This window comes from Oryzias latipes, chromosome 7 (assembly GCF_002234675.1).
Source record: "Oryzias latipes chromosome 7, ASM223467v1".
Taxonomy (NCBI): Eukaryota; Metazoa; Chordata; class Actinopteri; order Beloniformes; family Adrianichthyidae; genus Oryzias; species Oryzias latipes.
In genome coordinates, this window is record NC_019865.2 from 10403763 (window position 1) to 10422928 (window position 19166).

Sequence of the window (19166 nt, forward strand, 5' to 3'; positions counted from 1 at the left end):
TGAATGAAAATATCCATTAGTGCTATTGTGTGATCTGTGAGCAGTCCAGTGTGTGTGTGTGTGTGTTTGTGTAAGTGTGTAAAGGAGAGGAGCCGGTAAGGGAGGAGGAAGAGGAAGGAGCAGGACAGAGGGAGGAGGGGGAGGGCAGAGAACAAAAGAGACTAATCTGAACGAGATGACATGTTTTAGAGGAGTCAAATCCATGGAATTAGGGTTTAGTGTCCCCTCACCTCGGCAGAAAATTCATTTGGAGATGGCACATCTCCTTTTCTAAACCCACCAGTACATCAACAGGCATAAAGAATAGATGGGAAGGGGGGGGGGGGGGGGTATATATAAATGATAGGAGGTAGAGGTTGGGGTCCAGTGAAATCATTTACACACAGCATGCGAGTCTATTCTTTAAATGTCATGAGCATGCTTTGAATTCATTTTGGGAACTGAGCGCCTCTACTTCAAGGTCATTTCTGTGGAAGCAACTTTCAAACAAATCATCAAAGTTACACTCAAGCAGACGCCTCTGACTCCGCCTATCTGACAATAAAGAAGTAATGAAGCTCAAACGGAGCGCGGGGACTTGCGTGCAGAGAAGGGGAAAAGATTCAGGGGGTTTTGAAGTGGTCAGCTGGGTTTGTGTGTGGTGGTGCGCGACTGACTGTCTTGTTAAACATTTCTGCCATTTTGTGCATTTGGAAGCGGGTCTCCTCGCTCAAGTGGAGAGGTGGAAAGGGGAGGGACGAGACAGCCTTAACTGTGATGGGGGTCTGTGTGGGGGGGATGGGCAGGATTTTTTAGGATTCTAGCGTGTGCTGGCTGATGTGGTTTTGCCCGTACGAAGGCGCTTACAGAGGAGTGCTCTGGTTTCTTCTGTGAGCGATGCTGACTGCAGTGTCACACACAAAGGCCAAGAGTTCACAACTTTGGCCAACAGAGATCATTCTTAGCTACTGCGTACGGCTCTTCACACTTCACTAAAACCCCATAATGATGGTCACCGTTTCTCTAATTACCCTGCACCGCTGAGTTTGAGCTACTGCCGACTAAATTGTTATAACCCGGTGTCACACACACATGCACAGTTTTTTTTTCCAGCTCAAGCTCTTTGTTCAGCCTGCCATTCTCTTAACGCCGCCAAGCATGTCTAATCTAAAACACACCTGCCCTGAGCGAACGAGCCCTTTGTTATTCTCCCTGTATCAAGCAAATAAGATGTTTAATTTGCTGCAGCATTCCTGCAGAGGGAAGGGAGTTCTTAGATACCATCGGCTCGTCTTTCCTTTATTCTTTATGAGCCAACAACAACCAGTAAGTCACATTCTGAACATGCTGGCGGTGCTGTGGGTGAGCATTTCAGACACGCTTAATACATCAAACAAGTTGGGATCCTGCTGCATGCGGTGAATGTTGGCCAGGATGCACCTGCATTGTTAAAAGCGACGCTGGACTCAAAATGCAAGGGAGCACATTTATAAACAGAAAATGAAAGGAGTTTGTCTTTAGAGGAGCGTCTCCTCCCTCTAGCTTTATTGATCCAACCATGAAACAGCAACAGGAATGTGATAATGGCACCAAATGAGAGAGAGCAAGTATGAAGGCTAAGGACAGAGAACTTGGGGGGGGAAGTGGATTCCCTCGAGAGTTCTTTCAGTGATACCAGCTGATGGCTGAGGCTTCCTTTTTCTACTTCCTGCAGAGTCCAGCCCAGCAGGGTGGACCTGCAACTAGTTAGGACATGAAGGTGAAAGGACACATCTTCAACTGTCTTTATCTTGTCCCCTCCCAGAAAAACAAGTCTCCCTTCCTCCTCTCATCTTCTCACTGGGAAAACTGAGGGAAATACCTGGCCAATGATACCATCAGCTCCCTGCAATTGGGCAGGCCCACAGCTGACTGAGCTCCTGGGGGAGAACAGAGGCTCTTTGACAACACCCTCTCTCCACCCTCTCCTTTCCCTGTTGGCTAGCCCACGCTTTCTCATTTAGCAGTCGGCAGGTGGTTGTATTTCACTAAAAAGCTTTTTTCCCAGAGTCTCCAGTGCGGGAAGAGGATAGCAGTGCAGAGGGGGCCTTTTCAAAAATAGATCTGTTCAGCTAACAGCACACTACAGATTTACTTGCCATGTTTTAATGTGAAATTGCTCCTACAGCTTGTCCTCCTCTAAGTTAAAATGTTCTTAATATCTTTTAATAGTGTCCTCCTGACTGGACAGTGTTAGTTTGATTGACAGCAAACCAACACAAACACAGGACAAGCCAAGTTGATGTGTGGTTGCTTTACTGACCTAAAATACATTTTTTAAATGGTGTAACGGTAATGAAATACAGGCTGCAAAATGTGGCCTTTTGAAAATACTCTTCAGTAGCATTGAGCTTTTTTACATGGACACTAATTATCCAATCATAATTGGATTTTTCAAGTGGCAAGTAGATAGAATAATCCTACCATGTATCCCCCTTTTAGTCAATATAGTTCCTAGTTTTACATCTGCACATATGCAAACAACGAGATTTTAGTATCTATATTATTGAAGCTGACATTATGACTGTTGGCACCTTAATGTTTACAAAAACCAAACCTGCAGAAGCTTTTAAATTAGCAGGAAGTTTGAAAGTTTTCTCATTAAAAGACTCCCTCTGATGAAAATAGTGTTTTTAACATGTTCTTGTGGCATTTTTCTGATGATGGAAGACATATTAGGAACATTTTGTTCAAATTTGCATTTCGAAGTATTTCTTTAGTTAAATACTTGTGGAGCAATAGCAGTTTGAAAAAAAAAGGTGATTCATGTAGGACAAATGCTGTTAATAAACTACTGCCGCTCTACAGAAACTATGTCCTAGAAACCAACACAGGTTTTTCTAAATTGGGCTAAAAACAGCGTAACAATCATAATTAAAGGCCACTGTTCTTTAAGCCTGCATATAGTTCTGAGAAATATACGAATGGATTACCATGTAGACAAAGATTTTCTAAAGACTGCATCGCCATATTCAATTTGTGGGCATATAAACAGGCTGAATGGTACAACTGATGACAGAGAACGTGTGTTTTCAGCTCTAACAACCTGTCACTGTTATGCTATTATTTCAGCTTACCTGTGCTTAGAGTGAGGAGGAAATCACAGGCCAGTAAACATTAGGACATGGTTTTACCAGCGACCAACAGTTGGCCATAAAAAAGAGAAATGTCATTTCTGAGCTCTTTTGTCTGTTCATCAGCCGCTCTCCTGCCACACAGCCTGCAGTGTGTTCATATGACACATACATAGATGCCCCCACCCTCAGGAGTCCTTACTGGCAAAAAAGTGCCAGCTGTCCACATCGTCAACTCCCCCCCACACTCGTGTTCACAAAGCTTTTTTTTCCCTGGGTCTGCCGCACTCTGAGTAGATCTCCAACCACACAAAGGAAATGATTAGTTTCTATAGATACATTTCTGAATTTAATACCCATATTCACCAATTTGATGAGACAGCCATGCTGCTTGATGCACAATGGAGCGCAGGAGGAGTGCATGTGTCTGCGTGAGAGTGTAAAAGAGAGGGAGGGGGTCTCCATTTTAAATTTGGCAGACATCCCATCATTTAGGAAGGATGGAGACACTGCATGGCAGTCAAGAAAGAGGATGAGCACAGAGGATGGTACTGTCTGTTTAAGACTGAACTACTGCACATGCTTGACACAAAAATGATTTCTGTTAAAAGTCATTGATGTTTTGGTGTATTTATGTACCTTTACAACAGTGATGTTGATACATCTCATTAGAATTGAGCGCTTTTCTAAGTAGTAAAGTAGGTGCACTGCTTCCACCTGAGTAAAGATCTTCATTTTTAGGACGGATGGACACGAGTGCAGAAAAACAGGCTTTGACATGTCAGGTCAGTCAGATCAAAACTGAGATACTGGTTTCAAATCAGCAGCTTTCTTCCTCTTACTGGGTTGCTCCACTCAGCAACCATACACAGCCAAGGAAAGACTCCACTAGTGCAAATACTCTCCTCTGTGCTTTTTTATTAATAAAAGCGAAGCTTGAGTAGGTTAAAGGCTCTCACACTGCCCACTTCACTCTCCATCTCCTCCTATCCGACCGCAGAAAGCCGCCTGAACACATCAACAGTGAGGAGATTGGACAGCAACCCAACGTTGCTTCTCACAAGATGACAGAAAACATTTCCAAAGCTTCATGGGGGAAAAAAAAGCTACAAAACCAACATCTTATTTGGAATTAATTTCTGTTTCTGTAACACCTTCTGTCCCATTCCATGTCTAGGATGGTGCAAATCCCTCGCAGAGGGTGGTCAGTTTTACATATTGTATGTCACTAGACGGCTATAAAAGGATTTAACATTTAGCAAAGCATAATCCATTGCAAGGCTTTGTGCCTGCCTAAGCTGCACGCATCAAATCTGATTTCAAGACGGCTGCTGCCAGTGACCAAGCAGCAGAAACCTACACATACGCAGCTTATCACCTCAACAATAAGGAGAGTTGACAGATGGAAGTTGGTTGGTGAGGTGGAGGCTCTTACTGGGTGACACCGGGAGGTAAATTACAAATGAGTGCAGAGGCTGTCACAATCCAGTTGACGCTTTTTCCTCTTCTATACAGATCTAACAGCTCAGGTTTTTGTAAGAGTGTGTTCAGCATTCAAGCAACTTGGAGCATGTCAAATAAATTAAAGGAGAAGACGGGAAGCATAAATATGTCTTATCAACCTGACACGAGCTGCACTGTTTGGTCCAACGGCAAAACGTAAATATTCTATATTGCTATTGCACTGAGGAGGTAGACTTTGTTTTTATGACTTTGGAACGTTTATTGGCGTGATTGACTGCTTCCATTTTTTATTTCATATATACGAACATGCATACATAAACCCTTTTACAGCTTTTTACCCCCACATCATGTCAAGCAGGGGGCTGAAAAATACCCCACCTTCACCTGATGACAACTGGTGTTTGTTTCAGCAGAAAAAGTAACAAAAATAGGGGTCTATCTATAAATGGAGGATGCTCGGTGCCTATGAAAATTGCATTCTACTTTGCCGTATTTTTCGCAGTCAGGTGCACTTAATGCCTTAATTTCTTTCAAGGTACACTGCGTTCTGTCAACATGTTTAGTTGGCGGTTATTTTCTGAACCCACCAGGCATTTGACATGCATTCAAGAAGGCGCTTTTAGCATACTGCGTTCACACTGGACTATCGTTTCCCGATACTAGCGCATGCACTCACAGTAGGAAGAGGCTTAAGGCAAAATGTCGAAGCGGTGCAAATCTCATGAATCTTGTCCCAGGCTTTTTCTTTCACAGCTCTATTCCGATATATGGAAGACTTGGTGTCAAAGCATTCCGGCTAGGCACAATATGCAATACTTAATTCCTCCTCCATGATCAATTTTCAAATGTTTGGCATTTCCGTGAATGAAAAGGGATGCCATCCATACGTCGCAACCAAATCTGAGTCCCTGACCGGACATACTTCAAGTGGTTTAACTTTCAACGGCTTTTTTACTCTTTGTAAAACCTAAAAACGGACTTAAAAACTTGCGAAGCGGCACAGGAATGCCAGAGTGTTGAATGCGGAAGCCTGAAACACCCATTGACGTGCAATACATAGACTTTTCATTGTAATTGGTCGCTTGAGTACTTATTGTTGTGAATATGCAAACGCATCTTATGTCCAAATGTTCCAAACAAGGCTGGGAGTTAGCATAGTCACAGTGACGTTTGTTTTTAGCGATATCATTTTGGTTTCTTATATAATCCAAACAAGGTTGGGAGTTACAGGTATGAATACGCCAACGCTTAAAGCATGGTTAACATGTAGCGTGTTACAAACAAATTCTGGAGTTACTGTGAACTTAGTTATTAAAGTTTCTGAAGAAAGGATTTATCTCAGACTCCTGTTTTACTTTATGCCCCTAACAGTTCAGTGTGCCTTATATATAATATACATGACATAATTTAGAAAACAGTGCGCCTTATAATTCCTTCTATGGTGCAGAACATACAATAAATTAAACTTGTGAGTAAACTGAAAATTAAAAAAGTGTGTGAAAGCAAACACAATAGAATAACTTTTAGGTCTTAACATGGCAGGTAGCATCTACCACCATTTACACAAATACACAATGTGTTACAAAAAGATTAGAAACTGTGGTTTCCTGCAGCACGCTGAAGCATAAAACTATGTGCTCCATCAAAGTGTTGTTTTCTCTAAAAGCAAAAAAAGCTCTTGAGGATTTGCAGGATGACACCAAATTAAACAAACAAGCTAATCCAATATACTGGCTGTTAATACCTACATCATCTAATCCAACACTTAAGTGCAGGGTATAAGGTAGGAGTAAGTAGATAAGCAAGCCTAGCTTCCTTATATCAGTGAGTCTAGCACTCTACAGCTTAGAAACAGCATGTAAAGAGAGGTCCTTGTTTGTGATTGAGGAAATGGCTGCTTTTCGTTTCACTGTCTCCTCTGACAGAGTCAAGACTTTACACTGCAGCTCCAAAAACCCTGTTCAAGAAACTGGAGTACCTTTTGGCCCCAGAGGAGAAAGCATACTTTCAATGAGTCAGAGCGCGTCAGGACAAAATCATTATCATGGCTGTTGTCACGATCACATCATTTACTGAAGCACCACTTTGCTTTATTGACTTAGCTCAAGACAAAGCTTAGAGTGGGTTGTGGAATTGATTGTGTGATGCATCTGCCTGCAGCCTGGGGCGAGTGTTTTTGCTGATGATGCTTTGTAGAGTTTAGAAAAGACAACACTGGACAATCTGCAAGTCTTTAGCAGCTTATTGCTGCAAAAGGGACCTGGTATTTAAAAAGAAAGAATAATTCATCCAAGGAGTCGGTATGGTACAAGATTTCTGAAGTGAGTTTGGGAGCAGTGATGTCCTGTCAGGTTGGCTTCGGCCAGGAATGAAGGTGGATATGTCAAAAAATGCAGCTCACATGCATGCATACATAGTGTCATGTCTCTCATTACTAGAACTCACCTCCAGGTCTGTAAACAACATCATCCTCAGTTATGAAGGATGTGATCTCTCCGTTCTCTGTGCGCTCATAGCGTGACTTCTTTTTAGGCATCTTCTTTTTGCCCTTCTTGCCAGCCTCCTCGGCTGTGCCGCTGCCTCCGCCTGTGCTCCCGTTGTCGTTGTCATCATCGTCGCTGTGCTCGCTTTCTGCATAGTTCTTGGCCCCGCCTTCCAGCGTACAGCTCCGCCGGGGCCTGGAGCTCTCACTTTCTCGGTCGCCGCGGTCCCCCTCCTGCCGGCGGGACTTACCGGCCTCCCGTTTGTCCCGGTCCCTGTCTCTGTCGCGTTCTTTCTCCCTTTCTTTCTCTTTGTCGGCCGTCATGATCCGCCACGTGCCTTCCTCAGTCCTCTCACGGCTGGGCCTCCGTGAAAGGTAGACTGTGAGCCTGGGCTTCAGTCTTATGAATTTACCAATCAAATCCAGGGAAAATTCGGCCACACCAACAACCCCAGTGTTTCAGAAAAGCTGTGAATTGAGAGAGAGAGAAAAAGATGAGTCAGAAAGCATCGTCATTTTGTCACAAACATTACAGTTGATTCTACTATTATGGCATGAAAACACAAGATAAGCTCCTGGAAATGAGCAGCTGTGCACAAAGGTTTTTATACTTCAATATATTCTTAGTAACCCACTTCACAAGCATGTATGCTCTGGAGGCAACTAAGCATCATCAAACAAACATTCCCACTTTCTGCTTCAACCTGTAAGCGTTATTTCGTAGAAGAGCAAAAAAATGGTGTTTAAAGACAAACAAAAAAAACAACAAAAAAAAACAGACCGCTTGTAGGTACTACAACAATAAGCTGAAAAGCAGCTCTAAATGAATCAAGTAGTTCTGTATTGAGCAGACATGCAGCTTAGAGATCCTCACAGAATATGTGTCATTTTTACAGCTTAAAAAAGGAATGGACCCATTTTTCTAAGCAACAGAATGAACGTTGCATAAAGCTCAATGACAGAGTTAACAGGCTAACTTCTATGATCATTTGTTATGACACCAGGCTAAATTCTGCTTATCCTTATGTGTGACTGTGCATAATCTGGCTTACTGGACTGTAGCCTGCCTCAACCCTCTGCCTTGGCTGACAGTCACTGCTGTGATAATGTGAAGTGACAGTTCTGGAGGGAAAAGTATCGCAATCCGCTGGGTATGGGAGGGGAGAGGAATGAGGCAGAGCCAGTCACTTGCCATGCCTAGTTCACTGTCGCTTTCAGCAGTCTTCACCCAGCTATCACTTTTTCATGCCATGACAAAACCCTCCATAAACAGTGAAGTGAGTGAGGCTGAAACTGAAGCACTGCACAGGCCTGACATGCAGCAGCTACAAAGGAGGCTACTCATTTACTGCCAGTGTTCCTTCCAGCCTCACGGCAACAAATTAACTAGAAATAGTTATTATAGCTCCCTGAGGGATCAGACCAGGCAATCAGCACCCGCATTACCATGCTCATAATGGCAGGGTGGAGGAGGGAAGGTGAAAAACGAGGAAAGAATGGTGATTGAACTTGGGAAAGCAAAAAAAAAAACACAGCCGAGTGAAAATTGAACAGCATATCAGCAAGCGAGCAAAATGTACTGGAAGAGCCGAATCGACAAAGAGGAGTGTGGAAGAAACGCTCCTGGCTCAAACAAACAAACACAACACAGCACGCTGTACAACGGCGCTGCTCAGCAGCGGGGGCTGTCATCTCATGAGCAGACAGCGATTGACAGGGCAGCTGCTCTCGTCAGCTTCAACACAAACCCCGGGCCTGATTAAACTGCAGCCTCGTCACGGCCCCATTAATCACCTAATGACGAGTTACCACGGCGACCACTGGGCTGCCGGCGTATACACAGACAAGAACACATTAGTGAACAGAGAAGATGAAACGGGCTCTGGAGCGTTCTAACGGGTGTGTTCATGCAAGTGCACACACCTACAACCAACACATACCTGAGATGGTATGCAAAGACTAACAGTGTGGGCTCCTTCTGAGTGCCGTCTCCAAAATTATCTTTCTGACTCAGCAGCTGCAGGTACTACTAGGGAAAAAAATACTGGCAAAGGATATTATTTCATAAACCAAATAAAGCTTTTTGTATCGTATTCCTATGTTACAACATTTTAGTAAAACTATTAGATTTATTCTACTAAAAATGAGTAAACAGATCTTTGAAAATGTGCACTAAAATACTCACATGAAACCTACCCAATCCCTTAGTACATTAAATATAGCACAAAGGAGAAATCTTATTTAAATGTATTTAAACCTTTAAAAGATAATACATTTTGAATTTAGCATATGTTTGTGTTGAAAACATTGTATATGAGAACTGGACTGAGTGACCCCTCCCCCCAGGGTTTGCCAAACAGGAAATACCTGCTGAATGCAAGAAGGCAAAACCGCATAGACTTCTAATGTGGCCGTGGTGCAGTGGAAGGGCGGTCGACCCATGATCGTAATATTGCAGGTTCGATTCCCACCTTCCACGCCCATGAGTCGAAGTGTCCTTGGGCGCCTGTGTTTGGCAGCGCAGCGGCCACCAGTGTGTGAATGTGTGTGGGTGAATGGGTCAGTGACTGTAAAAGCGCTTTGTCCTTGTAGGTAGAAAAGCGCTTTACAAGTATACGCCATTTACCATTTACTACTGAGAAATAAAAAGCTATTACTCAGTCTTTATATTTGACAGAATAACCATTCTTGCTCTGCTGCACGTTTTTAAATTAGCTAAATACCCACTCCGATCATCTTTTGAGCCGTTTTAAAAACGTTCCCAGTGGTGTTTTTATTTTGATTTTGCAGATTCTTAGCCGAAATAAAAAAAAATAAAATACCTGTATTGTTTTTTAGGATAGTTACTGCAGAGCAGCAGTAGTTCAGCAGATGTTCACTACTTAGTTGCGGGCGGGACCGTTGGCGAGGAGCAACCCTGCCCCCCTCCCAAAATTGAAGGGCTGCATCCGTCCATTGCCGCGGCCTTCCTGTGCAACGTTGGCCGTGTCGTTGGACGAGATAATTCCAACCGTTGCATCAGGGAATGTCCTGTCGCCTTGCAACCGTGAGTCCCGAACAGAGGAGTAGTGAAACAGGCATGAATTTCAAAATTTTCCTGGCTCATTTGATCCAACTTTTAATCTTAGAGGTGTAATTATAAAAAGGTGTAATTATCTCTAACTTCGGGTCCCGCTTCACAGTCCGCCATTGTTGTTAGAAAATCTCAGCCGAAATGCATCTTGGGATATGGACAGCATAGAAAGATACACCAGATAAATCCTAAAGTCGGAAAAAAAAGAAGGCCGTATTCCGTTGGCCTTATTTGAAGGAGTCGTTGAATTTGGACGGCACTTGTCGCTGCGCTGTGACGAAAGCAGCCTTCAAATGCAGCCCAGGAAGAACGCAGGCCTCCAATTTAGACACAGCAACAGATTCTGTGTAGCCTGCTTTTAAGTGGCAGGGGTGTGTCCTTCTAAGAAGCTCACATGTAGTTGGTAAGAGTGGTTGCCATAGAAATGTTGACCAACCACAGCTGGCTGACGATTTCTGGTTTCAACATGGCGGTGTCTGTATCCCAGAAAAATGATGACTGCATCGCCTTCACACTCACTCGGTCCAGTTCTCTTAAACAGTCAATATTTAAAAGCTGAATAGAGTTTTATTTTTTAGTTAGGTGAACAAAATCTGTAAAAGCAGCGAGTGCGTTTAAAGCGATACCTGCGGGGAAAATAAAATATTTAAGAATTTTTTTGGCATTTGTGGGGAGAGAATAGGAAAGTGGGACACAGACGACCCAAGAAAACAAGGTGTTTAGTGGGAAGTGTGGCTTCTATGGGCGAGGAATAGTGCTGTGAAGGGGGGGTTGGGGATTCGTGAAGCTACTATGCATCAATCATGGAGTCACTGAAAGATAACAGCTGTCTTAAAGTAAGAAGAAATAAAAGAGGAGGCTGGGGCGGAGTCACTAGCAGCACCCAAACAACTATTTACATTAGTTCAACCAACATTTTGTGCAGATAATAAAAGCAGACTTTAATTCCAAACAACACACTCAAAAGAGAATTTGTATTTTGAAACACACGTTTAATTAAATCTATTTATTTTTATCTCCACTGCCTCAAAAATAACATGAATTCTATATTTATGGATGATCAAGAATGATCTTAGTGACTGATTAAAAGAGCCTGCAGAGGACGTACGTGTACATTCAGGAATAGAACCTTCCAACAAACAATTTCCATATTTTTATGATAACAGAGACACTAAAGTCATTTATTGTATTTTCAATAGGAGAATTATGAAGTAGCAAAATGTGATTGGCGAGGATTAAGTACTAGCTTTGCAGAGGGATTGAATAGAATACGCGCATGAATACAGATTAGAGCACAACAATGAATATATACACAAGGTTATTAACAATGAAGGCGACTCCAACTGATCCGAATAAAGCAGCCAGATCCTCAGCAGTGCGAGGATTGGAGCTGTGGCGATGTGGAGCTGCAGCAGGTTTTCGTCAGATCCAATCCATTACTCAAAGTGCTCTAATCTAAGCTGCCATCCAAGCTCTCCAGAAACAACAGCAGAATGAAAGGCTCAGCTGGAGGCAAGGGTAGGCCACTTCATGAGGGATTCTCTGTGGTCTCTGAACCCTGCCTGCTTTGTTTTACCTGGTGCGATTGTAGCGTGCTCTATTCTCAGAGGCCCTTTCTGTTCGAGTACACAGAGCAAAGTCACTTGTCAGCTCCACTTGTTTTTCCATGCACTGATGATAACCACACGGCTGGAGCCGTTTTCACAAAATGTCTATTTTTAGTGGACATCCGGCGGTAGACAGTATTGATGGGGGGGGGGGGGGTGTCTGGCGTTTATTTAGACATCCTGGAATGAATCAGTGCTTTACAATAACAGATTTTCATGTGAAATTATTGAAGATGTTAATCACCGTACAGAGATAAAACCATGAAAACACAGTTTCTTTGTACGACTCAAAAACATTTAAAAGACTTCTCTGAACAACTGTCATCAAACTACACATTTAAAAAGCACCTCATATAATATAGACTGTTTAAACCAGGGGCCTGCAAGCTTAAAATCCAAAACGCTATTTGGTCCAGTTTGTTACTGAAAAAGCCCAGCAGGATCCACAATGCCCCTTTTGATATATACCGGTAGTTTAGAAAAAGACACTTTGTGTTTTTGTGTCCATTAGGCCTTCCTTTATAAAATACAGCTTTTAAATAATTGAATTATAACAGTATTTTTTTCTATATAGAAGTAATTTACCCACTTCTACCTTAAACAGCGCCTACAGGTTCCTTTCAAAATAAAATACACCCTGTGTCCCTCCTGCTGCAGCAGATTTACTTGAATTAAAAAAAAAACAAGAAAGCCAAATGAAACGTGGCATTTTTAATTCATTATTGACTATTTATTATAAACATAACATTGGCGTAGATTTCTTTTTTTTTTTTTTATACATGTAAAATGCTGTTATCTACTTTGCCTCTGAACAGCAAGTGGACACTATTGTGCAGCAGAAGTTCAGGATTATTGTTCCATACTATTGTTGGTTGGGTCTTCTTAAGGGGCTTCAAATGGCTTTCTCCCCCAGCTTAACACCAGATCAATCCAAAAGCCCCAGAATTTCAGAGTTTGTCACATCTTCTTTATTGTTGAAGCAAAACTCACTGCTGTTTCACAAGCATTGACTGCTTATATAGAGGCACAGCGGCTTAATACCAACCCTCAGGGATGTGTCACCCTTCATTTTCTTTGGAATGAGACTTTCTTTAAAGGATCTGAACCGAAATGTCACTCTGCACTACGACTATTGGTATTAGAACGCATGTAAACATGATAGTCAGCAGGGAATTTCACTAAAATCCAGCTTTTATTAGTTAAGTTTAATCAATACTTAGTTCATTATACTGCACTGCAACAAAAAAAGCAGTAAAAGAAAAGGAATTTCCTCTTACACCTCAAAAACCTCCAGCAGAGCCAGAAGTTGAAGTAACACAGTTTAATCATGCAGTTGCCAAGTAAATTATTCCTTCTGTTCAGCTCGACTAAAACTGACCTGTTCAATCTTAACAGTCATCCACTAACAACAGAAATAGCATGTATAAAGCAAAACAGTATGAATCTTATTTGCATCAAGTAACGGGTACATAATAAATATTTAGATAACATATATAATAATGATTTAACCCCCTCTGTGTTTTTTTCCATTAAATATGCAACATGGAAGGTCAAATGGAAAAGCTGAATGCCTGATGATCTGAAAATGACAATATCTCCACCAACTGAAGGGAAGTCTGACATATTTTGGTCAATAGGCTGATCCGTTCTCCATCCGAGTCAATCTGGAAAACGCAGCAGTCCAATAAAGCGCTCGTGCTCATCTGTAGTAGATTAAGCAATTAAATTGTGCGTGGAATTGTGGTAACAAACAACTGAGGCAGGAGGACATGAGGTAATGGTGAGCTCTTTCTGAATGTGGCCGTGTCTGTGAAAACCTTGAGCAGCTTTTTTCTCATTTCTTTTTCAAAGAGCATGAATAAAGTCTAACGCTCTAAAGGGTTTCTTGTATTCCTCACTGCTGGTAAGGGAGAGAAAAATGTTATTGTGAGTGTGTTATGCTGCTGAAATGCAAATTGACTGAGGTAAAGCTCAGGTCAGAAGAGGTGTAAATATTCAACGGGGGACAGACTGAAGCCTGGTTTGTTCCAGAGCACATCTGTTTCAAGTGCGTTTCAAAACATTTACCTTCCATCAAACAGAACAGAGCTCTGGCAGCGTGTGCAGACTGAGTTACATGACATTTATCAAACAGAAAGACGCTGTAAGAAGACTTAAAAGGGGAGAGGAAAAACACTCATTTAGATCCATTCCTCCGATAAAAAAAACTTTAGATTTTAATATCTGTGCAATAAATTGTCTACCACTTCCAACCATCCTGGAATCCCAGTTCTCCTGTTTCTGTGTGCCCATCCATCCATCTATCCATCCATCCATCCGCTTCAACAGGCGGACTAAATGAGTTTAAAATCCTGTAACATTTTTAAATTAGCTAAATACCCACTCCGATCATCTTTTGAGCCGTTTTAAAAATGTTCCCAGTGGTCTTTTACGTATGATTTTGCAGATTCTTAGCCGAAATTTAAAAAATAAATAAAATACCTGTGTTGTTTTCTAGGATAGTTACTGCACAGCAGCAATATTTCACCTCTTAGTTGCGGGCGGGACCGTTGGCGAGGATCAACCCTGCCCCCCCTCCCAAATGCTAAGAGCCTGGAGAAGGGCGTTTGTGGCCAACCAGCATATTCTCATCATAATAAATACATTTTCTTTCAAACAGCATTTTTTCATCTGCTCCTTATTCACAGTGATTTGAATAAACAAACACTAAAAAATAGACATTTTGAGCTTAATTTTCTGAACATAGGTCCTCTATAATCAGAAAAATGCAACAAAAACATGTTAAAAACATCATTTTCATCAAGTGGGTCTTTAAGTTATTTTGAGTCACTCCTGTTTAGTGTAAAAACGCAAGAGTGAAAGCTTAAATGTATGAGTTAATCGCCTCAATTACAGCAACAGTAAACTGACAGACCTGTCAGTTTAAAGAAGCATGTTCACTCTTAAGGTTTGACTCCTGTCAAACTGCAAATTCATGAATAAGTCTCATTTTAGTCCCAAAACTAATATATTTTTCAGGTTTAGAATCACAATTTGGACAAAAGAATCTGGACCTGGAAGAAAAGTCAGAGGAATTTAATGAAGGTTTTCCTATTTTTTTTTCCAGGCGCATTTAAAAAATGTAAACAAATAAACCAAATTACTGTTTTATTATGGATTTGAGGCATTTTACTGTCAGATTACTAACGTATTTCCTATCCAGACATTAAAAGGGGAGAAGAAGGAAAACAAACACCAGTTTGTACCAATTGTAAACAAGATCTAGCCCCGAGTAGAATAAAATAATTTTGTAATTCTCTGTTTTGTTACTCAGTTCGGTGGTTTAAGCTTATTTAAAACAAGAATAATGGAATGAATCAACCAATGATGCAGACAATAGTCCTAGGTCTTTGATACTTTTATGAATGGTCGGCTTCTTAAACTTCAGAAACTGTTAAAAAAAAAGAGTGAAAACGCTGCTGGAACAAGCAGGATCTGAACTCAGAGCTCCAGTATCCTCTGAGAACTGCTCATAAAACATGCAGTGCCAGGGAGCAGGCCTCTTACAGCGGTGGCATTTCACTGCACCCTGCCACAAACGCACATGGGCAGCCTACAAATACACACAATTAATTTTAAAGACTCAAGTCATCTGATCTGCATGGTTTACTGCTTCGACTATGAAGCTAGCACTTCCATCCCCGCCTAAATAGAAACATGGTGAGTATTTTACAGAAATGCTGACAGCACACTGCTGCTGCACAACATTAGTGTTGTGGAAAATTTGGGGAATGGAGGATGAGTTTTGAAGAGTGTACACAATCTGCAGATTAACTCATGTGTGAAACAAAAACTTGATCTTTAACTGGCGGCGTGTTATAACTCCAGCAAACCCAGCAACATTCAATCCACCCGTTCTTTACAGTTCTTTCACATTTTTAACTAGTTTATGAAGCAGTTAAAAACACGGCCGGGCAGCCACAGAGCTCAGAGTGCCTGCAGTCTGGTCGTCTTCCTCAAAACACGGGAGGAAAAGAGCTGTCTGCACTGCCGCACATAAGCCTCAGACATTCTTGGAATGTTAATGTTAGGCTTTGACCATGGCAGTCTCATCGACTTCCCTCTTGTCAAGAGGCCATTAATGACAATGAAAATAAACTTGACTTTTACAAATGCAACACTTGTCAGTGTACTTTCACACTTAAATCCACCGCTCTCCAAAAGGGAAAAAACATGATCACTTCAACAAAGTTCTAACATCTTAACAAATTGACTCAACAAAGGTGAAAATCTTTGGTCTTCAAAAGATCAGAACATCCAAAAGAAAAAAAGCATTTGCACTGTAAATTATCCAGAATTCAACAGTTTTTACATACCTTCAAATATTAGAACTAAAAGAAAATATGTGGAGTTATGCAGATTGACTATGTCTGGCTGCATTCATCTGAAAACAAAGAAAAGTCCAGAGCAGCACAAGTAAGAGCCGTCCCTTAACTGTTTGTTACGCCTCCTGCTCATCTTGAAATAAAGATATTTCTTCTCTTAAAGTGGGTTGTACTTGAAGAGAAAAAATAATTTCAGAGATAAAAAACAATGGTTTCATTGTATGCACATGACCTGACCCAAAAGGTCAAAGTATTGAGAACCCAGTATTACAGAAATGTACTAAAAGGCTTTGAAAAAAAGTAGTATTGTGTATTTTCAGTAATAAATATTTGAACATAAATATTTGAACAGGGGCTTTCACTTCAGATTGTTCAAGTACTCCCTTTAACTTTAGAGCGAGTAAAGGACTTTCAGATACAAATACTAATGAAATGGAACAAAATACTATCTTGTTGGAGTCCTATCTTTGTTCAGTATGTCACCAAAGGCTTCACTTATTCTCTTTTTAAGTTGAATTCCATTTAAAGTGCTTTCTAATAAATAATTCTATTTGAGTTTTCTGCATTGATTTTTGAACTAGTAAAGTGCAAATCTATGAAATTCTCCCAGTAGCTTTCATTGTTACTATGTATTTAAGAAAAAAAATCCTGATAAGCACAGCTGGCTTTTGTTTGGTGAAAATTAAAAAGGTGGCAAACTTGTAGACCTCCTGTAAAAATATCTGTAAGCACATGAAAAGGTACTTCTCTTTACTAAATTACTTTTTTCATCCATCTATGCAGACTTGTTAGTATTAAACCCGTCAGACACGAGGCTGCAGTCACATCCAGGTCTCAGAGTCCTTCCTTCAGGCTCTCCAGAGCTCGAAGGGCTCGTCTTAAAATAATTGCAGTGTTAAAATGCGCCTCGACTATAAAGAAATCCCTTACAGTGCAAGACCACACTGCACGGCCAGAGTTTCCACATCAGCAGAAATGTTTCAAACATGTGTATTTTAGAAACACAAACAAGTCTAAAGAAAAAAGAAAAAAACATTTTTTTATTCTAAAAAGAGAGATTTGTATTTATTTTGCATTTTAGGGCAAAGGAGTTGTGCTCTGTTATCTCAGTTAGGTATATCAGTTCAGGTTAGGGGAGTGTATTGGCGATACGATACGTATTGTGATATTGTACTGAAACACTTTTTTTCCTAAGAGTACTACTTAGAAAAAACTCTAACTGAATATTAATACAATAAAGAAATAAACTACTTGAATATTAATACATCTTTCATTGTAATAAAATTGAAAATTGTATTATATTTAATGATCAAAACATTACGCACTGAACACTTACCTAAACAAATTCCTAATGCTTTTATTTTGGTAACTTAAAATACATTTGTTCTTAAAGAGAATAGTCAACATTGTCTGATTTCCACATCAACATATTTTTAATTATAGGAAAAACAAATCAAATGAATGTGCCTTAACCAACAATGTTCTATAACTATGATTGAGGAAATAAAGTGCTGTTTATTTTGAACATATCTAAATATAGCTTCTCATGTAGTTTTTAAACGGTTTAGGAGCCTGAACTGTGCTTCAAAAATAAAGGGGAAAAACTAATTCTTTCCAGAAACAATAAAGTGTGATGAGGCAGCATGACAAGGTGAAGGAGAGCGCTTTATTGTGGATAAGATGCTTTATTTACATGACAGTCTGTACAATAGTTCCACTTTCTCATTCGCGGAAGTAAACACGTATTTCACCGCTCATCGTCACGACATTGGCCTTTCTTCAGAGCGTTGTACACATCACTCTGACTCATCAGCTCACTGAACTAGAATCTATTGCTGAGAGTTTCCACAGAACTTTGGCCCGCTTTGCCGACAGCATTTTGGCTGATGCTCCGTGCATGAGCGGCTGCGCCGCTGCACTGCTTCACTCATTCTTATCTGAGCGCGAAAGCACCGCAATCCGCGATTTCATAAGATACTGGCGGCAACATGGCACAGAGTTTGGGTTCGGTACGCATCGCAAGTAAAAACCAAGTACTGCATGTCTTTTAACAACAAAACAAGCTGCTTCTCGTTGAGATCTTGTTTTGTGCGGTGTAGAGCTGCTCAAAGAGGCTCAGTGGACGGTGCTGCCAACTAGTGGTGGGTGTTTATGTGGAAAACGAGAGTCAGACAGTGAAGGATAACCATTACTAAATAAATAAATATTCTCCTGATAGTGTTTTAAACAAAAATCAACAAATGAAATATCGTGATATTTCACCGGATCAAATTTTTCCCTACAACCCTAGTTCAGGTAATGATATTGCACATATTTGCTAATGAAAAGTCTGGTTGCTGGTTGATACATTATTATGGTCACACAAAAAGGCTCATTATAGAAGCACAAAACATGCATATGCAAGTACAGTATATGCCGGAGCGGCTCTGGGTGATAGAGGTGAAAAAACAACCCTGGTCTAAAATCTGAAGCTTAATAGCATTCACAGCCACTTCTATGAATAAAAAAAAACGTTAGCGCTGCTGAACAAACATGTTCCGACTGTGTTTTCAACCAATAATGTTCTCAGTGTAACGCGCCTTGACCCATCTTTCTTTCAGCAGTTCCTTACATATATTGCTGTCTCTGCTCGTATATCACTTGGGCAAATGTCGTCCTTCACCCTGTCCCCTCCTTTAAAAGCTGAGGGGACATCTTTCCCTGCTGCATGCAACCGACACCCCCGGCTGCTTCTTAAACAACCACGAAAGGTGGGAGCGTGGCTGATCAAGGGGAGGGAAGAAGAAAAAAATGCAATGAATAATACATTTTCATAATGTGCCCAACCCCCACCCTGCTTTATTAGCTTCAGAAAAAAATTAACAGGAAACAAGGGGCAATCAATTTTGCCTTTCAGTTTTTAAGAACACCGGGGTCAATATGTTCTTCTTTCTCTCTGTTCGCTGGCTCATCTCTAAAAACAGGCCTTTTAGCTTATTTATGATGCCGGTGCCTCGGCTGAAGAAAAGCCAGCCTTCCTGCTACACTCAGCAAAACTGGCAAGATCACTTTACACAGCAGTTCACCACTTCCATCTCTACACCT

The 19166-nt window shown here is 41.1% G+C and overlaps 1 protein-coding gene across 7 annotated transcripts in view; it reads right to left on the minus strand.

The window, feature by feature from the left end:
* Positions 1-19166, minus strand: part of rere (arginine-glutamic acid dipeptide repeats) — a 145786-nt gene that overhangs the window by 80552 nt on the left and 46068 nt on the right. For all 7 annotated transcript variants that reach the window (XM_023956540.1, XM_023956538.1, XM_023956537.1 and 4 more), the window contains one exon: positions 7002-7506. In XM_023956540.1, the coding sequence (XP_023812308.1) occupies positions 7002-7362 (361 nt within the window). In that variant the 5' untranslated portion in view covers positions 7363-7506. The remainder of the gene's footprint in view (positions 1-7001; positions 7507-19166) is intronic.